General features: G+C 44.8%; 1 protein-coding gene across 1 annotated transcript in view; it reads left to right on the top strand.

Annotated features, from left to right (window-relative positions):
- Positions 1 to 20,174, top strand: part of LOC132778501 (aromatic-L-amino-acid decarboxylase-like) — a 167,920-nt gene that overhangs the window by 130,693 nt on the left and 17,053 nt on the right. Inside the window, exons 5-10 of the mRNA XM_060781519.2 lie at positions 2,031 to 2,165; positions 5,145 to 5,288; positions 8,316 to 8,382; positions 11,593 to 11,687; positions 12,924 to 12,991; positions 17,246 to 17,322. Coding sequence (XP_060637502.2) covers positions 2,031 to 2,165; positions 5,145 to 5,288; positions 8,316 to 8,382; positions 11,593 to 11,687; positions 12,924 to 12,991; positions 17,246 to 17,322 — 586 coding nt within the window. The remainder of the gene's footprint in view (positions 1 to 2,030; positions 2,166 to 5,144; positions 5,289 to 8,315; positions 8,383 to 11,592; positions 11,688 to 12,923; positions 12,992 to 17,245; positions 17,323 to 20,174) is intronic.

Consider the following 20,174-nt stretch of genomic DNA (forward strand, 5'->3'; position numbering starts at 1 on the left):
AACATTGAGGGTCTTCATGGGGCAAGACACCTGCCTTCTGTGGAAAATAAAATGAAAATGCCAGCCACATGTGCAAGTGAAACATCAGGAGAAAATGCTGCTAGAACACAGCCATACAGCCCAGAAACCACACAACATTCCAGTGATTCCAGTTGTGAAAGCCTTTGATAATACATCAAAATGACATGAAATATGAAATCCTTTTCAGTGTAATGTCTAATGAAAATACAACTTCTTTTCCTCTCTCCACTTCCTTAAATAAACTTATGCTACACTTGTATTCTCTCATACAATGGGGCTACAAAGTGGAATCCACGACATGCGAGTGTGGAGAAGAGCAAACCACTGACCATCTGCTGCAATGCACCCTGAGCCCTGCCACATGCACAATGGAGGACCTTCTTGCAGCAACACCAGAGGCACTCCAAGTGGCCAGATACTGGTCAAAGGACATTTAATCAACTACCAAGCTTGCAAACTTTGTGTTTTGTCTGTTTTTTTGTTTGTTAAAAATGTAATACAATTGTCTGGTTGTGCCTGACATGATAAATAAAATACATTGGGAATCCCAGAGCTCAGTGTTATTAATGAGGGCAGGGGCGGCCCGTCCATTACGCGAAGTAAGCGGTCGCAGAACACTTTTTTTTGCCAGGGGCGCAGAGGCGCCTCTGTAAATGCCCCTCAACTGCCACTTGAGGAGTGCCCCCTCAGCTCACAACAGCCCTAGCAGTCCGGGGGGAGCCTCGGCTTTCTTGCCTCGCTGCCGGGCGATCCTCTTCCCAAAGGGGCCGGGCCCTTGAGCCTCACCTAGCCTCTTTCGTTCCTGCTCCACCCGACCACCGGGTGCGCAAGCAGAGCCGGCGCTCAATCGTTCTCCGCGTTTGATCCCTTTCCCATGACCGGCTCCCTATCCTGATCCCCTGGCACTCCACCCGCCTCCTCTCCTCTCCCCAATCCGCGGGTGGGCCAAGGGGCGGAGCCGCCGCGTCTGGCCCGCTTCGGGTCCGGAGGCGTGTCTGAAGACCCCAGCGTGCGCACCAAAAGTCACCTCTTCTCCTGACTTTCTCTTCAGTCATTGGGACCGAGAGAGAGAGAGAGAGAGAGAGAGAAAGAGAGAGAGAGAGCCCCTGCGGCTGGAGGTATCTCCCACCTCTGCTCCCTCCTTTGTTTTTGCGCCTACTTTCAGGAAAGGTGGGCATCTCCACCTCTCTCTCTCTCTCTTGGTCCCAATGGCTGAGGAGAAAGTCAGGAGAAGAGGTGACTTTTGGTGCACACGCCGGGGTCTTCAGGCACGCCTCCGGACCCAAAGCGGGCCAGGCAAGGGAGCAAGTGCGGCAAGTGTAGTTACTGGGATGTATAGTTCACCTACAATCAAAGAGCATTCTGAACTCCACCAATGATGGAATTGAACCAAATATGGCCCCCATAACTCCCACGACGAACAGAAAATATATATCAATGATTGGTTGGGGAGGGGGGCAGCAAAATACTGTTTGCTTACCTTTGAAAATTACCTAGGGCCGCCTCTGAATGAAGGTTACAAACGACCTTTGCCAGACTTCACTTCCACAATTTTGAAATTGAAACAAACCTCTCTGAACCTCTGTTAGGTGGTGAAGCCTTATGTCAGTAATGTACTTCCTTATGTGGGATGAAATTGTCCTTTTTACTTCTTGCTATTAAATATTATGGATGTATCCTGTGGAGATTGATGATGAATTACCTTAGAAAGTCTAAATCAATATGAAACAGACTCTTGTTGCCTCAAAGACAATATTTGAAAAAAAATGCAATGATGAAAGAATATGTCATGTTGGGGTGACTGATGCCGCATTACTTATCAATATTTCTGCACCCACTTCAGCATTATAACCTTTTTTCTTAAAGTGCAAGTAAAATGAACAATTTATGTTTTGTGTACGAACTAACAATTGAAAAAGGCTTTCTTGACTAGTTGGGAACAGTTTTTTGTGTTTTTTTTTTTTGCTTGATGGCATTGTCCAAATGAATCTATGTCTTCTTCCCAACAGGGCACTGCCAGTGAGGCTACCTTAGTTGCAATGCTTGCAGCTCGCACCAAAACCATCCGTCGTGTCCTATCGGAAAATGAGAAACTGACTCCAGAAGATGTCATGGGCAAACTAGTGGCCTATATGTCTGACCAAGTGAGTACTGACCAAGGAAACTATAGTGTGGACTTAGAAATGATGTCCTACATAATGCATAAACAATGAAGACTCAGGGTCTGTTGTGATATAAAGACCAAGAGCTGATGGTCTGTTTGGTACATAGCACTAGTGGAATCAGGATGCCAGTTAGGTCCTCCATGACCGCAAAAACCTGATGCAGATATTTCCCCAGCACTCTAGAGCAGGGTTTTTGTTTTAGTGGGGTGAGGTTGGGAGATTTGGCTACAGGAGGTGAAGGAAGCAACATGATCCAGCTTAGGTACACCTGGCCAATGCATTTCACCTATCAGTTTGCTTTTTTATTCATCTTGAAGGATGCATACCTTTGAAAAGCAAAATACACATTACAGCCAACTTGCTTTGCAAAAGTAGTGTTTAAATTTCCTTTTTTCTCAAGAAAATTGAGCTCCAGGGTTACAGTCTAGTAGTTTTGTTGTAGTAGCAAGGCTGGGGTGAAAATTGCTGGAAGCAACATTAACAACCTCAGATATGCAGATGACACTACTCTGATGGCCGAAAGTTAGGAGGAGCTGAGGAGCCTTCTAATCAAGGTGAAAGAAGAAAGCGCAAAAGCCGGGTTGCAGCTAAACATAAAAAAAACCAAGATTATGGCAACAAGAATGATTGACAACTGGAAAATAGAGGGAGAAAATGTGGAGGCCGTGACAGACTTTGTATTTCTAGGTGCAAAGATTACTGTAGATGCAGACTGTGGCCAGGAAATCAGAAGACGCTTACTTCTTGGGAGGAGAGCAATGTCCAATCTCGATAAAATAGTAAAAAATAGAGACATCACACTGGCAAGAAAGATCCGCATAGTCAAAGCAATAGTATTCCCTGTAGTAACCTACGGATGTGAGAGCTGGACCTTAGGAAAGGCCGAGAGAAGGAAGATCGATGCTTTTGAATTGTGGTGTTGGAGGGAAGTTCTGAAAGTGCCTTGGACTGCGAGAAGATCCAACCAGTCCATCCTCCAGGAAATAAAGCCCGACTGCTCATTGGAGGGAAGGATACTAGAGACAAAGTTGAAGTACTTTGTCCACATCATGAGGAGACAACAAAGCCTAGAGAAGACAATTATGCTGGGGAAAGTGGAAGGTAAAAGGAAGAGGGGCTGACCAAGGGCAAGATGGATGGATGGCATCCTTGAAGTGACTGGACTGACCTTGAAGGAGGTGGGGGTGGTGACGGCCGACAGGGAGCTCTGGTCCATGAGGTCACGAAGAGTCGGAGACGACTGAACGAATGACAAGTAGTTTACTCCTAGGCATTGCCACCCTATTTCCATTAATTGTGCAAAGAAGAAGAAGAAGAAGAAGAAGAAGAAGAAGAAGAAGAAGAGGAGGAGGAAGAGGAGGAGGAGGAGGAGGAAGAGGAGGAGGAGGAGGAGGAGGAGGAGGAAGAAGAAGAAGAAGAAGAAGAAGAGAGGAAGGAAGGAAGGAAGGAAGAATCCAAACAGCATTTTTATCAGCAGCAAGATAGCAATTTGGAGACATGAAATTGGGATGAAACAGGTACAATGTTGCTGTCATGTCATAATGCTAAGGGATAATGGGAGTTGTAGTTTTTCAAGGTCTTTAATCTTCATTGTCGAATACTGCTGGTGCCTTACCAAAGTACATCTGGCATGATTTCATAGCATTCAGCCATGGCTTAAATTGGTGCTAATTCTATAGTGTAGATGCACTCTGAGCCCTTGGAAGAAGAGCAGTTAACCTGCATATTTCCCCCAGTGTTCTTAAGTCAAGTCTCCATGAACAGAAAGGAAGATGGATTGGATGAGGAACCAGGCTTTTGAGCCAGCAGACCATGAAGAAGAGCTCTGGGAAGAAGAACAGCTTATCTGCAGATCTTTCCAGAAGCCTTTGCAGAAATTGCTGGGAGCAGAAATGAAGCTCAATAGTGAAAGGTAGAGGATCTCACAAGGCCAGGAAGATATTGCAAGTGAACATTATATATATATATTAGGCCTGGGTAACAACAGAAAAATTTGTTTCTAAAATCGATTCGTTTTTTGGGGTTTTTTGCGTTTCGATTTTTAAAAGAATTCCGAAATTTTTCTTTTAAAAAGTTTGATATTTACAAAATTTCGTAAATTACAAAACAATACGAAACAATAATGAAACAATAACAAAACAATTACGAATCGATTCGTTAATGGCGGATGTGACCGCGCAATACGCTAAAAAACCTCCAAATGGGACAGGGGGAACTTTTGAAGCTTCCCTCTCTCTCTGTTGTTGACTGTTGGTGTGATATTTATATTTTTTTTTTCACTGATTAAACAAACAACAACTATAAAACTTGCCCCAGACATACGGAAATAATAACAAAATGATTTCAAAACAATAACGAAACAAATACAAAACAAATTCGAAACAATTCGTTTCGTTGTTTAGTTGCTCCTGAATGGTTCGTTATCGCTTCATTATAAAAAAAATAACGAATTTTTAACAAATTACGAAATTACGAAACGAAACCGCCCAGCCCTAATTAATATATATATATATATATATATATATATATATAAAGAGAGAGAGAGAGAGAGCATATAGCATATAGAACATTACAAATAAGATATGTACAGCGTGTATAGGAATTAATGTTGGGTTTTTTAACAAAACCATAATTTGGCCCCCCAACAGTCTAATGAACTGTGACTCGGCCCGCTGCTGAAAAAAATCCACATAATATTGCAGTGTTTAAATGATGAACATGCACAGTGTGTTTGCTTTCCTTCAAAAAGATTTACTTATTTCATGGGTCCCAAAGAACTGTGAAATACTGGTGGAAAATTTGTAAGAAAAAGTGATATAGAATCTTAGAGTTGGAAGAGACCTCATGGGCCATCCAGTCCAACCCCCTGCCAAGAAGCTCTCACAGTCAGGAAGTTCTTCCTAATGTTCAGATGGAATCTCCTTTCTTGTAGTTTAGGATGTCCCATTTTATTTGCAGGCTCATTTCTCCGTTGAGAAAGATAGTATGATTGCTGGAGTGAAAATTAAACAGATACCTACAGATGAGAAGTTTGCTGTACGTGGATCTGCTCTAAGGAAAGCTATAGACAATGATAAAGCTACTGGACTCATCCCATTCTTTGTAAGTGCTGGTTTCCCTGTCATTTTAATTATTATAACGCCCAGTTAAAAGGATTAAGAAAATACAACAAAATGTTTAAAGTTTTGAACTAACTTCCTGCTCTGTGCCTTTAACAGAAATATGATTTTCAGCCACAACATCTTTTTTCCCATTTCTAATGTGTAAGCAATCAATTTACTTTGTTCATGCCATTTTTATGAAGGTTCCAGATAGAGCTGTGCTTCAGATGCATGTTTCTTTATTCTTCTGTCTACCCCACTACCTTCTCATGCTCATTTGGTGGAAATGAAGGAGAGGACCTGCTTGGTGGCTGCTCCTAGATTTTGGAACTCCTTAGGGTCAACTTGAGTAGACACAAATATTGGTCTTGGGGAGGAGCAGTTGTATCTATAAAGGGTGCAGCAATCTGTATTTAATAGTACTATCTGAAAGAGGATCAAGTTTGCAGGCTCTTCTAAGCTGCCAGCTCCATTTACCAGAGGCAACCTGTCCTCGTGCCAAATCTGATTATACTGTTGTAATGTTGCAGCATGCCATATGTTGCAAATATTTACCAGGATTCCATGAGATCCGTGGGGAAGGAAGAAGGCAGAGACAGCTTGGCAGGGTTCCAGTGTTTATTCTTACCCAGGGTAAGGGTGCTCAGCTTCCCAAGATGGCTGATGGAGCACAAAGCACTGTCAATTTCAGCCCAGTATTTATAGATGGAATTACTAGTTCTGCACATGCGTATAACAACTCTGCCACGTATACAATACAAATCATTAACAGAAATCTTATATAAGAACAATTTTGGCAGGGGCCATCACGACTCCAAATATTTGTTTTTTCTTTATGTAACAATCAACCTTTACACTATCTCCAGATGACATGTTTATGTGTTTCCAGTTTCCTTAAATCCCTTAAATGAATCATAACTTTATATATATGTTTTTAACATAAAAGTTGTTCAGAGCAGTTTCCTTATTAATTCTTCTGTAATTACTTTTATAATAACTTGGTTTTCTGGAGTTGGTCATTTAATAGAACGTTTCTGAAATTACCTGCTATTTACATCAAATAGACAGGAGATGGCGCTCTCTTACTATATGACCTTAGATGTTTCAGTCTCGGATCAATATTATCGATTTACCTTAAGCGCCAGGTCTCTGGCGTTCAATGTTCAGCCTAAAAGTCAACATTCGGCCTAAGTCAATATTGTCAAAGAGTCATTATGACCTCCTATTGACTTTTACTCTGCAAATTCTCCGTCCCGGATTCGAACCTGCAACCTGTCAGTCTTCAGTCCTGCCGGCACAGGATATATTCTTATGCTGTCTCGGTCTAATCTCCCTCCATGAACCAACACGGGTGAGATAAAGGAGAAGCAGGTTATTTGCGGAGGAGGGCTCATTATAGCAGGGGTTGTGGAATCAAGCTTTCCCACGAAGGGCGGGGGGGTACGGGGACGGATGTGTATTCCAATGACAGAACGTTGAGGCTAAGCAATACTTTGAGGTTGTATACCTACTCACCAAAGGCGCAACAGAAGAGCCAGGTTTTAAGGTTCTTTTTAAAGGTTTCTAGGGTAGGGGCTTTCCTAATCTCTCCAGGTAGTGAGTTCCAGAGTCGGGGGGCCACAGGGGAAAAAGCTCTCTCCCTTGTACTTACAAGGTGAGCTTGTGAAACTGGCAGGGGCGAAAGAAGAGTCTCCCCAGAAGATTGGAGGGCCCGAGTTGGTTCATGGAGGGAGATTAGACTGAGACAGCATAAGAATATATCCTGTGCCGGCAGGACTGAAGACCGACAGGTCACAGGTTCGAATCCGGGGAGAGTGTGGATGAGCTCCCTCTATCAGCTCCAGCTCCTCATGCAGGTACATGAGAGAAGCCTCCCATAAGGATGATAAAACATCAAAAACATCTGGGCGTCCCCTGGGCGTCCTTGCAGATGGCCAATTCTCTCACAACAGAAGCGACTTGCAGTTTCTCAAGTAGCTCCTGACACAACAAAACAAAACAAAAAACCCTGAAAAGTCATGCAAGACAATGAAATACAGATGACACAGAACTTAATTGGATTATTGGGGTTTGTGAATAACTGCATTTAATAGTAATAGGATATTGACACCCAGGTGTTGTATCTTTAATTTGGATATTACCATCTCAACTGAAACTGAAATCGGAGCCTATGTCCCTGGTACATATCTGATAATATGCTTAGTCATTCTGTGTTCATGTAGAAAGTGACGGGTAAGATGATGGATGCACCTTTCATAAAGATGAGTCTTACTTTCAAGGTTTCTCATAGACAATGTATGTATTTATCACAGTGCTTTACAAATTGTATAGTCCATATCTATCAGGTTATGGTAGTCCAGAACTACGGATATCTACAACTTTTACAGAACCTTTTTTAAATGATAGAGACAATATTCTATAATATATCCTTCACAGAACCCTAGAGTTGGAAGTGACCCCCAGAGGGCATTTAGTCCATCCAGCCATAGATATGATGGTGTCATGGAGTTGGAAGGCAACCAGTGACACTGCAAGGCATACCCTTCAGGAGATCACATAAAATTATGAGGCTCTGGGTAGGAAGTTGAAGGGTCTTGATACACAAGTGATGCCATCTTTTCTCCCAATTCAAGGACACACAGCCCTTGCATTATCAAGGTGGCAAACCATCCCTTTGTTCAGATGTTACTTGACAGCCTCAGATAGCAGGACCAATGGTAAGGGATGACATGAGGCATTCAAATATATCTGAAGGGTAACAGATTTCCATCCTTACAGTAGATATTGAAGATTGCCATAATTTAGTATTCTAAGAGTTCTGAAACAATTATTATTTTTGCAAAGCTGATCCATATTAGCTGAAATCATGCTCAGTGTGGAGGCAACGAGAACTGACTTAAACTCAATGTATTTGCCCCAAATTCCACTTGATCTCTCTGACTTGGTGCCAGGCAGGAATATGTTGAGAATTATCTTTGTGAGTTGATGATTCTCAATTAAATCATTATTTTTGTTTTGGTTTCTGCAGTTTTGTGCTACACTTGGAACCACATCGTGCTGCTCCTTTGACAAGCTGATAGAACTGGGTCCAATATGTACGTTTTATCAGAAAGTTTTAAAATCTGCTGCTGTATGTGCTATAATCATCTGTTTAGTTTTCCAGACCATCACATCATTGAATTGTCATATCATTAAATACTTTGGGACTTGTACATGAAACTTCTTGGGTCCCTTCTTTGTTGTTGTTCATTAGTTCAGTTGTCTCCGACTCTTCGTGACCTCATGGACCAGCCCACGCCAGAGCTCCCTGTCGGCCGTCACCATCCCCAGCTCCTTCAAGGTCAGTCCAGTCACTTCACACTACAATAAATACTTTATTAATAACCCACCCTATCTCCCTGAGGTTGACACTGAAGTGGCAGATTTATAGCCCTTGAGACCATCCGTCACTGCCATGGGTTCTCAGCTCGTCCCAGCGTACCCAAAAACAGTCTCAAACAGTTCAAACAGATTGATTTCTTTATTCACAATTGTGAAGACGCACAGCATCAGCTCTATCTCAGCTCAAAGTGTATACCGTGCGCAGACAAAACATGTTCCAGAAAGCTTTTATATCTACTTGTAAACATCTCAAGTCACAGCTCTGCCTAGGTCAAGTTTCCCATATTTGGTCATGTTATAAAATCTTCCACTTTCATTGGCTTAAGCTCACCTCTGCATTCTTCCAAAATAGGCATTACAAAAGATCATAGAATCATAGAATCAAAGAGTTGGAAGAGACCTCATGGGCCATCCAGTCCAACCCCCTGCCAAGAAGCAGGAATATTGCATTCAAATCACCCCTGACAAATGGCCATCCAGCCTCTGTTTAAAAGCTTCCAAAGAAGGAGCCTCCACCACACTCCGGGGCAGAGAGTTCCACTGCTGAACGGCTCTCACAGTCAGGAAGTTCTTCCTCATGTTCAGATGGAATCTCCTCTCTTGTAGTTTGAAGCCATTGTTCCGCATCCTAGTCTCCAGGGAAGCAGAAAACAAGCTTGCTCCCTCCTCCCTGTGGCTTCCTCTCACATATTTATACATGGCTATCATATCCCCTCTCAGCCTTCTCTTCTTCAGGCTAAATATGCCCAGCTCCTTAAGCCGCTCCTCATAGGGCTTGTTCTCCAGACCTTTTATCATTTTAGTCGCCCTCCTCTGGACACATTCCAGCTTGTCAATATCTCTCTTGAATTGTGGTGCCCAGAATTGGACACAATATTCCAGGTGTGGTCTAACCAAAGCAGAATAGAGGGGTAGCATTACTTCCCTAGATCTAGACATTATGCTCCTATTGATGCAGGCCAAAATCCCATTGGCTTTTTTTGCCGCCACATCACATTGTTGGCTCATGTTTAACTTGTTGTCCACGAGGACTCCAAGATCTTTTTCACATGTACTGCTCTCGAGCCAGGCATTATCCCCCATTCTGTATCTTTGCATTTCATTTTTTCTGCCAAAGTGGAGTATCTTGCATTTGTCCCTGTTGAACTTCATTAGTTAGTTTTGGCCCATCTCTCTAATCTGTCAAGATCGTTTTGAATCCTGCTCCTGTCCTCTGGAGTATTGGCTATCCCTCCCAATTTGGTGTCGTCTGCAAACTTGATGATCATGCCTTCTAACCCTTCATCTAAGTCATTAATAAAGATGTTGAACAGGTTAAACAAAAAGACACAATAGTGCTGCTCCTTCCCAAATGGGAGGGGTTATTCCTGCTTTTTCTAACTTTGGTTCCCTCAACACTGCCATATAATCCAGGCTATCAAAGCAGATAATCCACATTATCTACTTTGAACCGGATTACCTGAGTCTATACTGACATATAATCCAGCTCAAAGCAGATAATCTGGATTTTTATGGCAGTGTAAAGGGACCTTGCTAAACAAAACGGGAGCATTGCTTCTATCTATGTAACAAAAACATTTAGGAGAATGATAAATTCAGAGCATCTATCTATATATAAATGCTCTGTTCATTGTGAATACGTTAAAAACAATCAAAAAAATATGGGGCCAAATGACCCCAAATTTGACAACAAAACTCCTCACAATCCAAGGTGTGACCATCACTAAAAAAAACAACAACCACAAAACACCTTTAAAATTAATAAAAGGAAAAAGACAACACATCTCCCCTGCCCCCCCCCCCCCCCCCCCGGTGAGGACACAGCCAGCGAGGCCATCTTACTTCCCTTTCCCCTTTGCTCCCTGCATGTCTCTCGGCCCCTAACTAACACTAAGGCATGTGATCAAAGGGCAGAAGCTGTGGAGGAGGAGGAGAGAGAGTGTGTAAAGGAAAAAAGAGGGAGGCAGGCCACACTCTGTGCACATACTCTGACTCTCTGTCTCCCACACACATATTCCCACAGCACAAGGGAAGGATGAAGGTGCCATGATTTGGGGGTGGGTGGGTGGGGGGGTGGCGGCAATAGGGGTTGCAATCCAGCAAATTCCCCTTATCTTTAAATTCTGTAAATACACTAAATTGGATTGCCTTATAGAATCAGCACTCCAATGTTTTGGAGTTCAGAATTCTAGGTGAATTACATTATGATGCAGTGTAACTTAAAGCTCTGGTGTGCTCCTGGACTCAGATCTGAGCTTGGATGTCCAAGTTTCAGCTTTTGCATAGTTAAAACGAGTGTACCAGCTGTGTCTGTTCCTTGAAAAGTCAAATCTGAGCATGTTGACATGTGCCTTGGTTACTTCCATTTTGGACTCCTGTAATGCAGTCTATGTGGGGCTGCCTTTGGAAACTGTTTTGAAACCTTATCTTGTTCAAAATGCTCTGTAACCCCATCCAGGACTGGTTGACATACCTCCATTCTGAGGTTATGACCCTTAACGGCAAGCACTGCTGTTATGTCTGGATTCAGTTGCAATTTGTTTTTCCTCATCCAGCCAATTACCTCCTTCAGCTATTCATTCAGAAGTGGCACACTATCCTCAGCCAGGGCTGTTTTGAAGGCATCAATATATTTGGGTGTCATCAGAGTATTGACAGCAACCTCCCTATGTCTCTAGTTTTATTGTTTGAGTGGTGCTATCTTTTACTGAACATATGTTTTAAGTGTTTTAATTATTTTTAGCATGTTCAATTCCATTTTAACTTTTTGTAAAATAATTTGCAAGGGTATCTTTTTAGAATACCTTGAACCACATTCTGGGAGAAAGGCAGGATATAAATTCAATAAATACATTCATAAATAAAGGTGGCCGACAACTGAATTTGCTATTTCAGTATAATTTGTCATTTTTTTCTCCTTCTAGGTAATGAGGAGACTATTTGGCTGCATATTGACGCAGCGTATGCTGGGAGCGCATTTATTTGCCCTGAATTCCGTTACCTTCTCAATGGAGTAGAGGTAAGCAACAGTCCTGAAAATAAAGAAATGAAGATTCTTTTGTTGTTGACTTCCTAATTCCTATGATCCATTGTGTTCCAACAATAAGTCCACAGATAGCTCCTCTGTTAAGATCCCTCTACCCTTAGATTTCCAAATTGAGACTCCATCTGTATTTGTTGCCCCTGCCCAATCTTCTCCCCTTTCTTGCCCAAGGATGCTTCCCCTGTTCAGCCCTCCCAACACACTTGATGATTCCCTTTTCTCAATGTCACTGGAAATATCTCCAACCGCCAGCTCCCCTCAACTGGAGAACTGACTAGCCTCTCAGGATGCCATTTCTAGTAAGCCTATTTCATAGGGGGTGTTCAGATGGGGGGCACCATTGAGGTTGTGTGGGGGAAGAGGAATGTCAATAATTATCATCCCAGGGAAAAGCGCAACAGAGTTCTTGCCACCCTGGAGAAGGTTGGGTGTGGTAGTCTCCATGATAGATCTCCTGGTCTTAAGATCCTGCTGGTAAATACCAGATCCGTCAATGGTAAAACATCGGTCATCCAGGATTTGATTCTGAATGAGGGGGCGGATCTGGCTTGCATCATCGAGACCTGGTTGGACGAGCTGGGTGGAGTAAATCTCACCCAGCTGTGCCCATTGGGCTTTGGGGTGCACCATCAGGATAGGGCTGGGGGGCGGGGAAGAGGGGTTGTGATGGTCTTTTGGCAGTCCATGTCCGTGATGAGGTGGACTGTGTCACAGTGCTCTGGGTTTGAGTGTGTCCACCCAAAGGTGGGAACACATGATAGCTTGGGAATTCAGCTGGTGTACTGTCCACCCCGCGACACAGCAGACTCCCTGCCAGAGCTGGCAGACATGGTCTCTAATTTGGCTCTGGTCTCCCAGCACCTGGTTGTGTTGGGAGACTTTAACATTCATGCAGAGACCACTTTAACAGGAGTGGCTCAAGATTTCATGGTTTCCATGATGACTATAGGGCTATCTTGTGTACATCAGACCGGACATACACTTGATCTAGTTTTTACTGCAGACAGCGGCGTGGTCAGGGCGTAAGAGCAAAACAAAAGCATTCAGGCTGATTGACATAGATTTTGTTAAAAATCTTTGGTGAATGAAACTCCACATTTCCTCCTGATTTCTCTGAATTCTCTAGTAATTGTCATATTTTATGCTAGATTGTTGTTATGATTGTTAATTTTCTTTGTACATAGGTTCCTGATTGTTTATTTTTCCTTTCAGTTCGCAGATTCATTTAACTTCAATGCACACAAATGGCTCTTAGTGAACTCCGATTGTTCTGTTATGTGGTAAGTAAATGTAAGAATGGAGATGCGTTAATGATGTTATTATACCATGTCTTTCTCAGTCTGGGGGCCCTCCTGGGCTCAGTGGTGATGCTTGATGCTCAGGTGTTGGCGGTGGCTGGGAGGGCCTTTGCACAGTTAAAGCTTGTGTACTAGATGCAACCATACTTCGAGAAGTCTGACTTGATCATGGTGGTCCACGCCTTACTTATCTCAAGGTTGGATTGCTGTAATGCACTCTATGTGGGGCTGCCTTTGAAAACGGCCCGGAAACTGCAGTTGGTGCAAAGATTGGTGGCCAGATTACTAACTGGAGCAAGTTAAAGGGAGTGGTCAACCCCCCTGTTTAAACAGCTCCACTGGCTGCTGTTAAGTTTCTGGTCCCATTTAAAGGTGGAGGTTATTATCTATAAAGCTCTAAACAGTTCAGGACCTGCCTATCTTTGTGACCGTATCTTCCCCTATGAGCCCACATTGTCTCTAAGATCTTCTGGGGAGGCTCTTCTCTCGCTCTCACCCCCATCCCAGGCATGATTGGTGGGGACGAGAGAAAGGGCATTCTCAGTGGTGGTCCCTCGACTCTGGAACTCCCTCCCCAGTGAGATCCGGCTGGCACTCTCCCAATCCACATTTCAAAAGGAACTAAAGACGTGGATGTTCTGCTGTGCATTCGATTGACAGTTCCCTTGGCAGGTGGTTTCCTAACCTTGTCCTTGTCCTAAATACAAGTACCTGTATTGGATTACTGCACTTTTTAAGTTAAAATGACCATGTTACAACTGCTCTATCCTTACGTTGTTATATGTACCTCCCCCCCCATGTCTTACTATTGTTATAATGTTGTTTGATGTTGTTTTTAATATTTTATCTGCTATGTTTTTAACTGTATGTGTTTGGGTTTGTTCCAATGTAAGCCATCCTAAGTCCCTTCAGGGAGATGGAGGTGAATTAAAGTTCTTCTTCTTCTCAGGACAGTTTTCAAATTATGGAATTATTTTCTAAGAAAATGCTTAGAAACAGAATGAGAATTGAGAGCTTGGTTGATACTGGACCCTTCTAGACAAATTATGCCAGACCTGTCACCTGTGATTTGCTGGACTAAATGACACCTCAGGTAAACCCAAATTAACCTGGAATAAATCAGGATTTCCCAATTTACTCCAATCAAACACCTAGAAAGATCCAGATCTTAATGTAAGACCTTTCCAGTTTTGTATCTTGTGGGGATTGACTCTCAGGACTACACAATCCTGGGGGTGGGGGTGTGTGTGTCAATATTCACAGCAATTCTGGTTCTTTGGACTTCAAGAACTTGAAAGAGTGGGAAGGCATCCCCCCCTCCTCCCCCAGTCCCCATTTATCCTCAAAACATTCCTGAGAGGCCTGGCTATATGCTCAAACTCTCCTGGTATGTCAAAATGGTGTGCTGGGAGGTTGGGGGGGGGGATCCCTCCACTGCTCCCAACTTCCCGACACATCATTTTGATGCACCAGGAACTTATGCCAGGAGGGGGGCTGAGCATGTAGCCGGGCCTTTCAGGTATGTTTTGGGGGTAAATGGGGGCTGGCTGTCCTCCCGGGTTCACCTCTTTAGCCATCATCCCCCCCCCCCCCCAGGGAAAGCCAGGGTTTGAGATCTGTGCAGCCTGAATCCCGGGAGGAACTGGGACTTGGTTCTGTGTGGAAGGGCCCAAAATGTGCATAGAACTAAACTCTTGTAACAAATTTGGGAGGAAAGCTAGCAAAGTGCTGGTTTGCACTGTAGAGTAGATAAAGACCATTTAAGATGGTTAAAATAATCTAGCAATGAAGAATGGACCTGGTAAATTTATGCAATTTATGTAAAGATGGTCCCTTCTTTCAAATACTTCAAATTAGTCAGTGGTCAGAACTTATTTGCAGTCAAAACCTTCAAACTGACTACCATTTAGTTTGAATGAAGCTTGCCCTATACTTCCATTTGTTTATTCAGCTAAGCATTGTGGATGTTTCCTCAACTCCATGTTACTTTTTAGGAAGGAGTCTACATTGACTGCTAAATCAGGGGCAGTCTGGAGCAGAAATGCCCTGGAAGTGGCCAAAAACACCCTCCCGGACCTCCTATGGTGGTGGGTTGGAGTAGGCCTGTCGGTTTCGTTTCGTTAATTCGTTATTTCGTATTTAAATCGGTTTTTTTTGCATATCCGAAGCGATATCAAAACATATTTTCAAACCCGGAAGGGTTTGAAAATATCGAAGCAGCAGCCCCATTTTTTTTACGAGCTGAAGCTCCGCTCGTTAATGGGATGGAGGCTGCTGTGCTGCTGGTGCCTGGGAGCCAATCCGGCGCTCCCAAGAGCACCCCAGCAGTAAATGGGGCGGGCGGGGCGAAGGGGCGGCGCGAGGAGGAGGAGGGCGCAGGAGCGCGCCAATCGGATGGCACGCGCGCTCCTGCGCCCTCTTCCTCCTCCTCCTCCCGAGTCCCGGCACTTCCTGCAACACAGCTGGGGGGAGGGGGAGGAGGAGGGCGCAGGAGCGCGCGCGCCATCCGATCGGCTGCGGCTGCTGCGCCCTCTTCCTCCTCCCCCTCCCCCCAGCTGTGTTGCAGGAAGTGCCGGGACTCGGGAGGAGGAGGAGGAGGAAGAGGGCGCAGCAGCCGGAGCCGATCGGATGGCGCGCGCGCTCCTGCGCCCTCTTCCTCCTCCTCCTCCCGAGTCCCGGCACTTCCTGCAACACAGCTGGGGGGAGGGGGAGGAGGAGGGCGCAGGAGCGCGCGCGCCATCCGATCGGCTGCGGCTGCTGCGCCCTCTTCCTCCTCCCCCTCCCCCCAGCTGTGTTGCAGGAAGTGCCGGGACTCGGGAGGAGGAGGAGGAGGAAGAGGGCGCAGCAGCCGGAGCCGATCGGATGGCGCGCGCGCTCCTGCGCCCTCTTCCTCCTCCTCCTCCCGAGTCCCGGCACTTCCTGCAACACAGCTGGGGGGAGGGGGAGGAGGAGGAGGAGGGAGGCGGCGGCGAGGAGGAGGAGGAGAAGCGGGCGAGAGACGAGAGAAAGGCCGAGCGCGGGGCCACAGGCAGCCCTTCACGGTCCGGGATGCCCTACAAGCTGAAGAAGGAGAAGGTGAGGAGGGGCCCCTCTCCCCAGCAGGGAAGGGCTTGGCGCAAATGGGAGGGGAAGCAAGGCTGGCCGGGCCTCGCAGGGAGAGAGCCAGGAAGGCAGGCCTCTTCTCTGGGCCTTGGATGGGCCACTGCAGCAGAAGCAATTTGCCTTTCCCATGGCAAGAAACAGGATTTGCAGCCATGCCAGCCCAGTCCCTCCCCAGCACACAAACATTATGTCTATTTGCCCTACATAGGCCTGTTTGATCAAGAAAAAATTTGTTTCTAAAATGTTTTGTAAATATTTACGAAAATTCGTAAATAACAAAAAAATTTTTTGAAAGTTTTGTAAATATTTTAAATATCGAAACAAAAAAACACCCCAATTAAGAATCGAATTTAGAAACAAATTTTTTCTTGATCAAACAGGCCTAGGTTGGAGTTTACATGGTCCTACCAGGCTAAGGCTGCATTGACCCTACTAGACCATTACCTCACCCTCCATGTTGCTATTCCAGACAGCCACAGAGCTCCATATGATCTCCTTACCTTGGTGAGCATCTCATGCTGAAATCAGAAGGGTGCCCGCACAACAAGGAAGAAGGAGAGAGATGATCTCTTCACATTTTTCTTGGTCATGCTGGTACCTTGTTAATATCCACACAGCATGCTCATGATGGTCACGAGCTCAAAGGCAGCTTTGTGGCCATCTGGAAGTGGTGATAGTGGTGGCACAGGAACAAACTGTTCTCGTTTCCCTTGGAGCAATGTCCAATCTGGAGAGTGGGCCATCAACTCAATCCTGCTGCCCACATTGTTCTGAAGCAGCACAGTTCAGAGTTTCCTCCAGCATTCCAGCGTTTCCTAATGTGAGGCTAAACTGGATTTACTCCATGATACTTAGTGGAAGTGAAGAAACATCATGGGGACAGTCAAGAGCAAGCTCAGGGAGTCCAGGTTATGGTGCCTCTAATTGCCTATAGATGAACTTCCAGTTGCCTGAAAACCAGTTCTAGGCTATTTCCCAGCAGGATTTTTGTTTGGTGTATGCATTAGGGACTTTATTTGGTCTCCTGACACAAGGGGAGCTCTCTGTGGACCATCCCTGTCAATTCTGATCCACTGAGGTAGCCGATTCTAATGTAAGCCACTACTAAATCATTCATATTCATTATTTGTGCAGGGTGAAGAAGAGATCGGACTTAACACGTGCCTTTCAAATAGATCCCGTTTACCTTAAGCATGGCCATGAAGGATCTGGTAAAGTGTTTTTAGGCTATACTATCTTCTTGAAAAGAATGTTCCAGGATCAGCCCTCCTCAGTTAAGACTTTGCCAGCAAGCTTTTGCATATAGAGCAGACTCCTTTTCCTGTCACTTGTACATTTGATGCAAAAAAAAATCAAAGTAATTTCTTAAATATTTCTATAGTTTTGTGTTAATTTAATGCAGGATTGGGCATTTGCCATGGGTCAGGGAGTTGCATCCAGTACAACTGCTAACAAAGTCCTGCAGTTTTCCAAAAAGGGGTGGGGCTCATTTTATCTCTACAAACCCAGGCTTATCCAGTGTCACCTCATGGAAAAACCTAAATCCTGACTCAGGATTCAGGCTTGCATCATACCATATTGTGAATTCCACATAGCCTTAATTAAGTTCATCTGTGCAATGTAGAGTTTTAATCATGGTGACGAGGACTAATAGCTTGTTGCATTATGCCTTACAGCTTGGTTCCCAGAGGTTACCCATGGATCATTAGACACATATTGCCCATTATGGGAACATGTAATTAGCTAACCATCACCAATTGCCTTATCCTTTTGATCCAGTCCTCCAATCTTAATTCAACACTGCCTACAAGATTGAAAAATATGTTTTCTAGCTGCTTATCGGAGTTCTGATGCCATTCCTATTGAAACCTGCTCATTTCATCCAGATGAGATATTTATTGTAATAATTCCATGCAAGTTCATTCATGCTTATTCGTTGAGGATTTTAAAAAAATGTATTTGCAAAAATGCAAGTATCTACACATTGACACATTGATGACCAACCTAGGCATTACTTAAGGAAATTTGTGTTTCCAAGGCCAAATTGTTCAAGATAATGGAAATAAAGTGTCTCTTTAGTGAAAAGAAAGGATAGCTTAAGTCCCTGAAGCTGGCATGTTATTCCATGCAGATAGCTCCGTGGCTGTTTTCTCAGCTTGGCATATCCTCCATCCCAGCTATTATTTCTGACATTAAGAAAATGCTTAGCATTACAAGAGGAATATGAGAGTTGAGAACTTCAACATTTAGTTTACATCCAGCTCCTCCAAGAGTTTTGTAATAGAAATCATCACATTTCAGAAAGTTCTTTGGGACAAAGGAATTCAGCAATACTTTCTTCAGGATTTAATCCTTAAAGAGCACACTGACCTGGCTTGTATAACAGAGACCTGGTTGGATAAGGTGGGAGAGTTTAACCTCTCTCACCTTTGTCCACCAGGTTACTCTGTGCAGCACCAATCGACACCTGGAGGGCAGAGAGGTGGAGTCGTGGTAGTCTATAAAGATTCTATCCCCTGACCAGGTGCCCCATCCCACAGTCAACCTCCTTTGAATGTGTCGGCCTAAGGGTAGATGACCGGGACAGGATAGAGATTCTGTTACTGTACCGACCACCCCACTGCACTACAGTCTCCCTACCTGAGCTAGCTGGAATAGTCTCAGACCTGGCATTGAAGTCTCTGTGGCTTATAGTGCTGGGGGACTTCAATGTTCATGCCGAGACCTCTCTGTCAGGTGCAGCTCAGGACTTCATGGCTGCCATGACAACCGTGGGCCTGTCCCAATTAGTATCTGATCCCACCCATAGTGCTGGGCACACATTGGATCTGGTTTTCTGCCAGGGGTGGGATGAAGGTGGTAGGATGGAGGAGCTGTCCACCGCTCTATTGCCATGGACTGACCACCACCTGATCAGGTTTAGACTTACTGCATCTCTTAGCCTGCACAGGGGTGGTGGACCCATTAAAATGGTCCGCCCCAGGAAACGTATGAATCCAACTGGATTCTGGATGGCTCTTGGGGATTTTCCTGCCTCCTTGGTAGGTGACTCTGTTGATGTTCTGGTCTCGCTCTGGGACAGTGATGACTAGGGCAATAGGCACAATTGCTCTGGAGTGCCCCCTCTCAAGTAACCAAGCTAAACCAGCCTCTTGGTTCACTGAGGAGCTGGCACCGATGAAGCAAAAGAAGAGGAGGTTAGAAGGTTTGTGGTAACGGAAACGTTCCAAATCAGCTAGATTATATCTGGGCGCCTTTAAAAGGACCTATGGCATGGCAATAAAGGCCGCACAGAAATTCTTTCTGGCGGCCAACATTGCATCCGCAAAAAACCGTCTGGCTGAGCTGTTCTGAGTTGTCAGAGGGCTGTTAAATCCGCCGCAGAGCAAGATCCCTGACAACTTGGCAGCCCGCTGTGAAGCATTTGCTCGGTTCTTTGTGAACAAAGTCACTCTGATTCATTCCGATTTCGACACCACATTAACTGCAGTCTCTGGGAATATAGCTGAAGCACCTGCTTGTCCCGTATTGATGGATTCATTTCAATTGGTTCAGCTTGAGGATGTGAACAGGAGAGGTGAGGCCTACCACACGTATCCTAGACCCCTGCCCATCCTGGCTGATAAAAGAAGCCAGAGGGGGTTTGGCAGAGTGGGTTAAGATGATGATTAATTCCTCCTTGGTCACCTTGGTAGATGATCTATGCTGGGAACTAGACAGGCGGAGCTTGTCCCTGTTGGTTCTGCTGGACCGCTCAGCGGCCTTCAATACCGATGACCACGGTATCCTTCTGGGACACCTTGTAGGCATGGGATTTGGAGGTACTGTCTTGCAGTGGTTCCGGTCCTTCCTCGAGGAAAGGTCCCAGAAGGTGTTATTGGGTGACACCTGTTCGACCCCACAACCTTTGTCTTGTGGAGTCCCAAAAGGTTCAATACTGTCCTCGATGTTATTTAACATATACATGGAGCCGCTGGGGGAGATCATCTGGAGTTTCGGAATGCGGTGTTATCTCTATGCAGATGATGTCCAAATCTTTCACTCCTTCCCACCTGTTACCAAG

This window comes from Anolis sagrei, chromosome 6, assembly GCF_037176765.1.
Source record: "Anolis sagrei isolate rAnoSag1 chromosome 6, rAnoSag1.mat, whole genome shotgun sequence".
Taxonomy (NCBI): Eukaryota; Metazoa; Chordata; class Lepidosauria; order Squamata; family Dactyloidae; genus Anolis; species Anolis sagrei.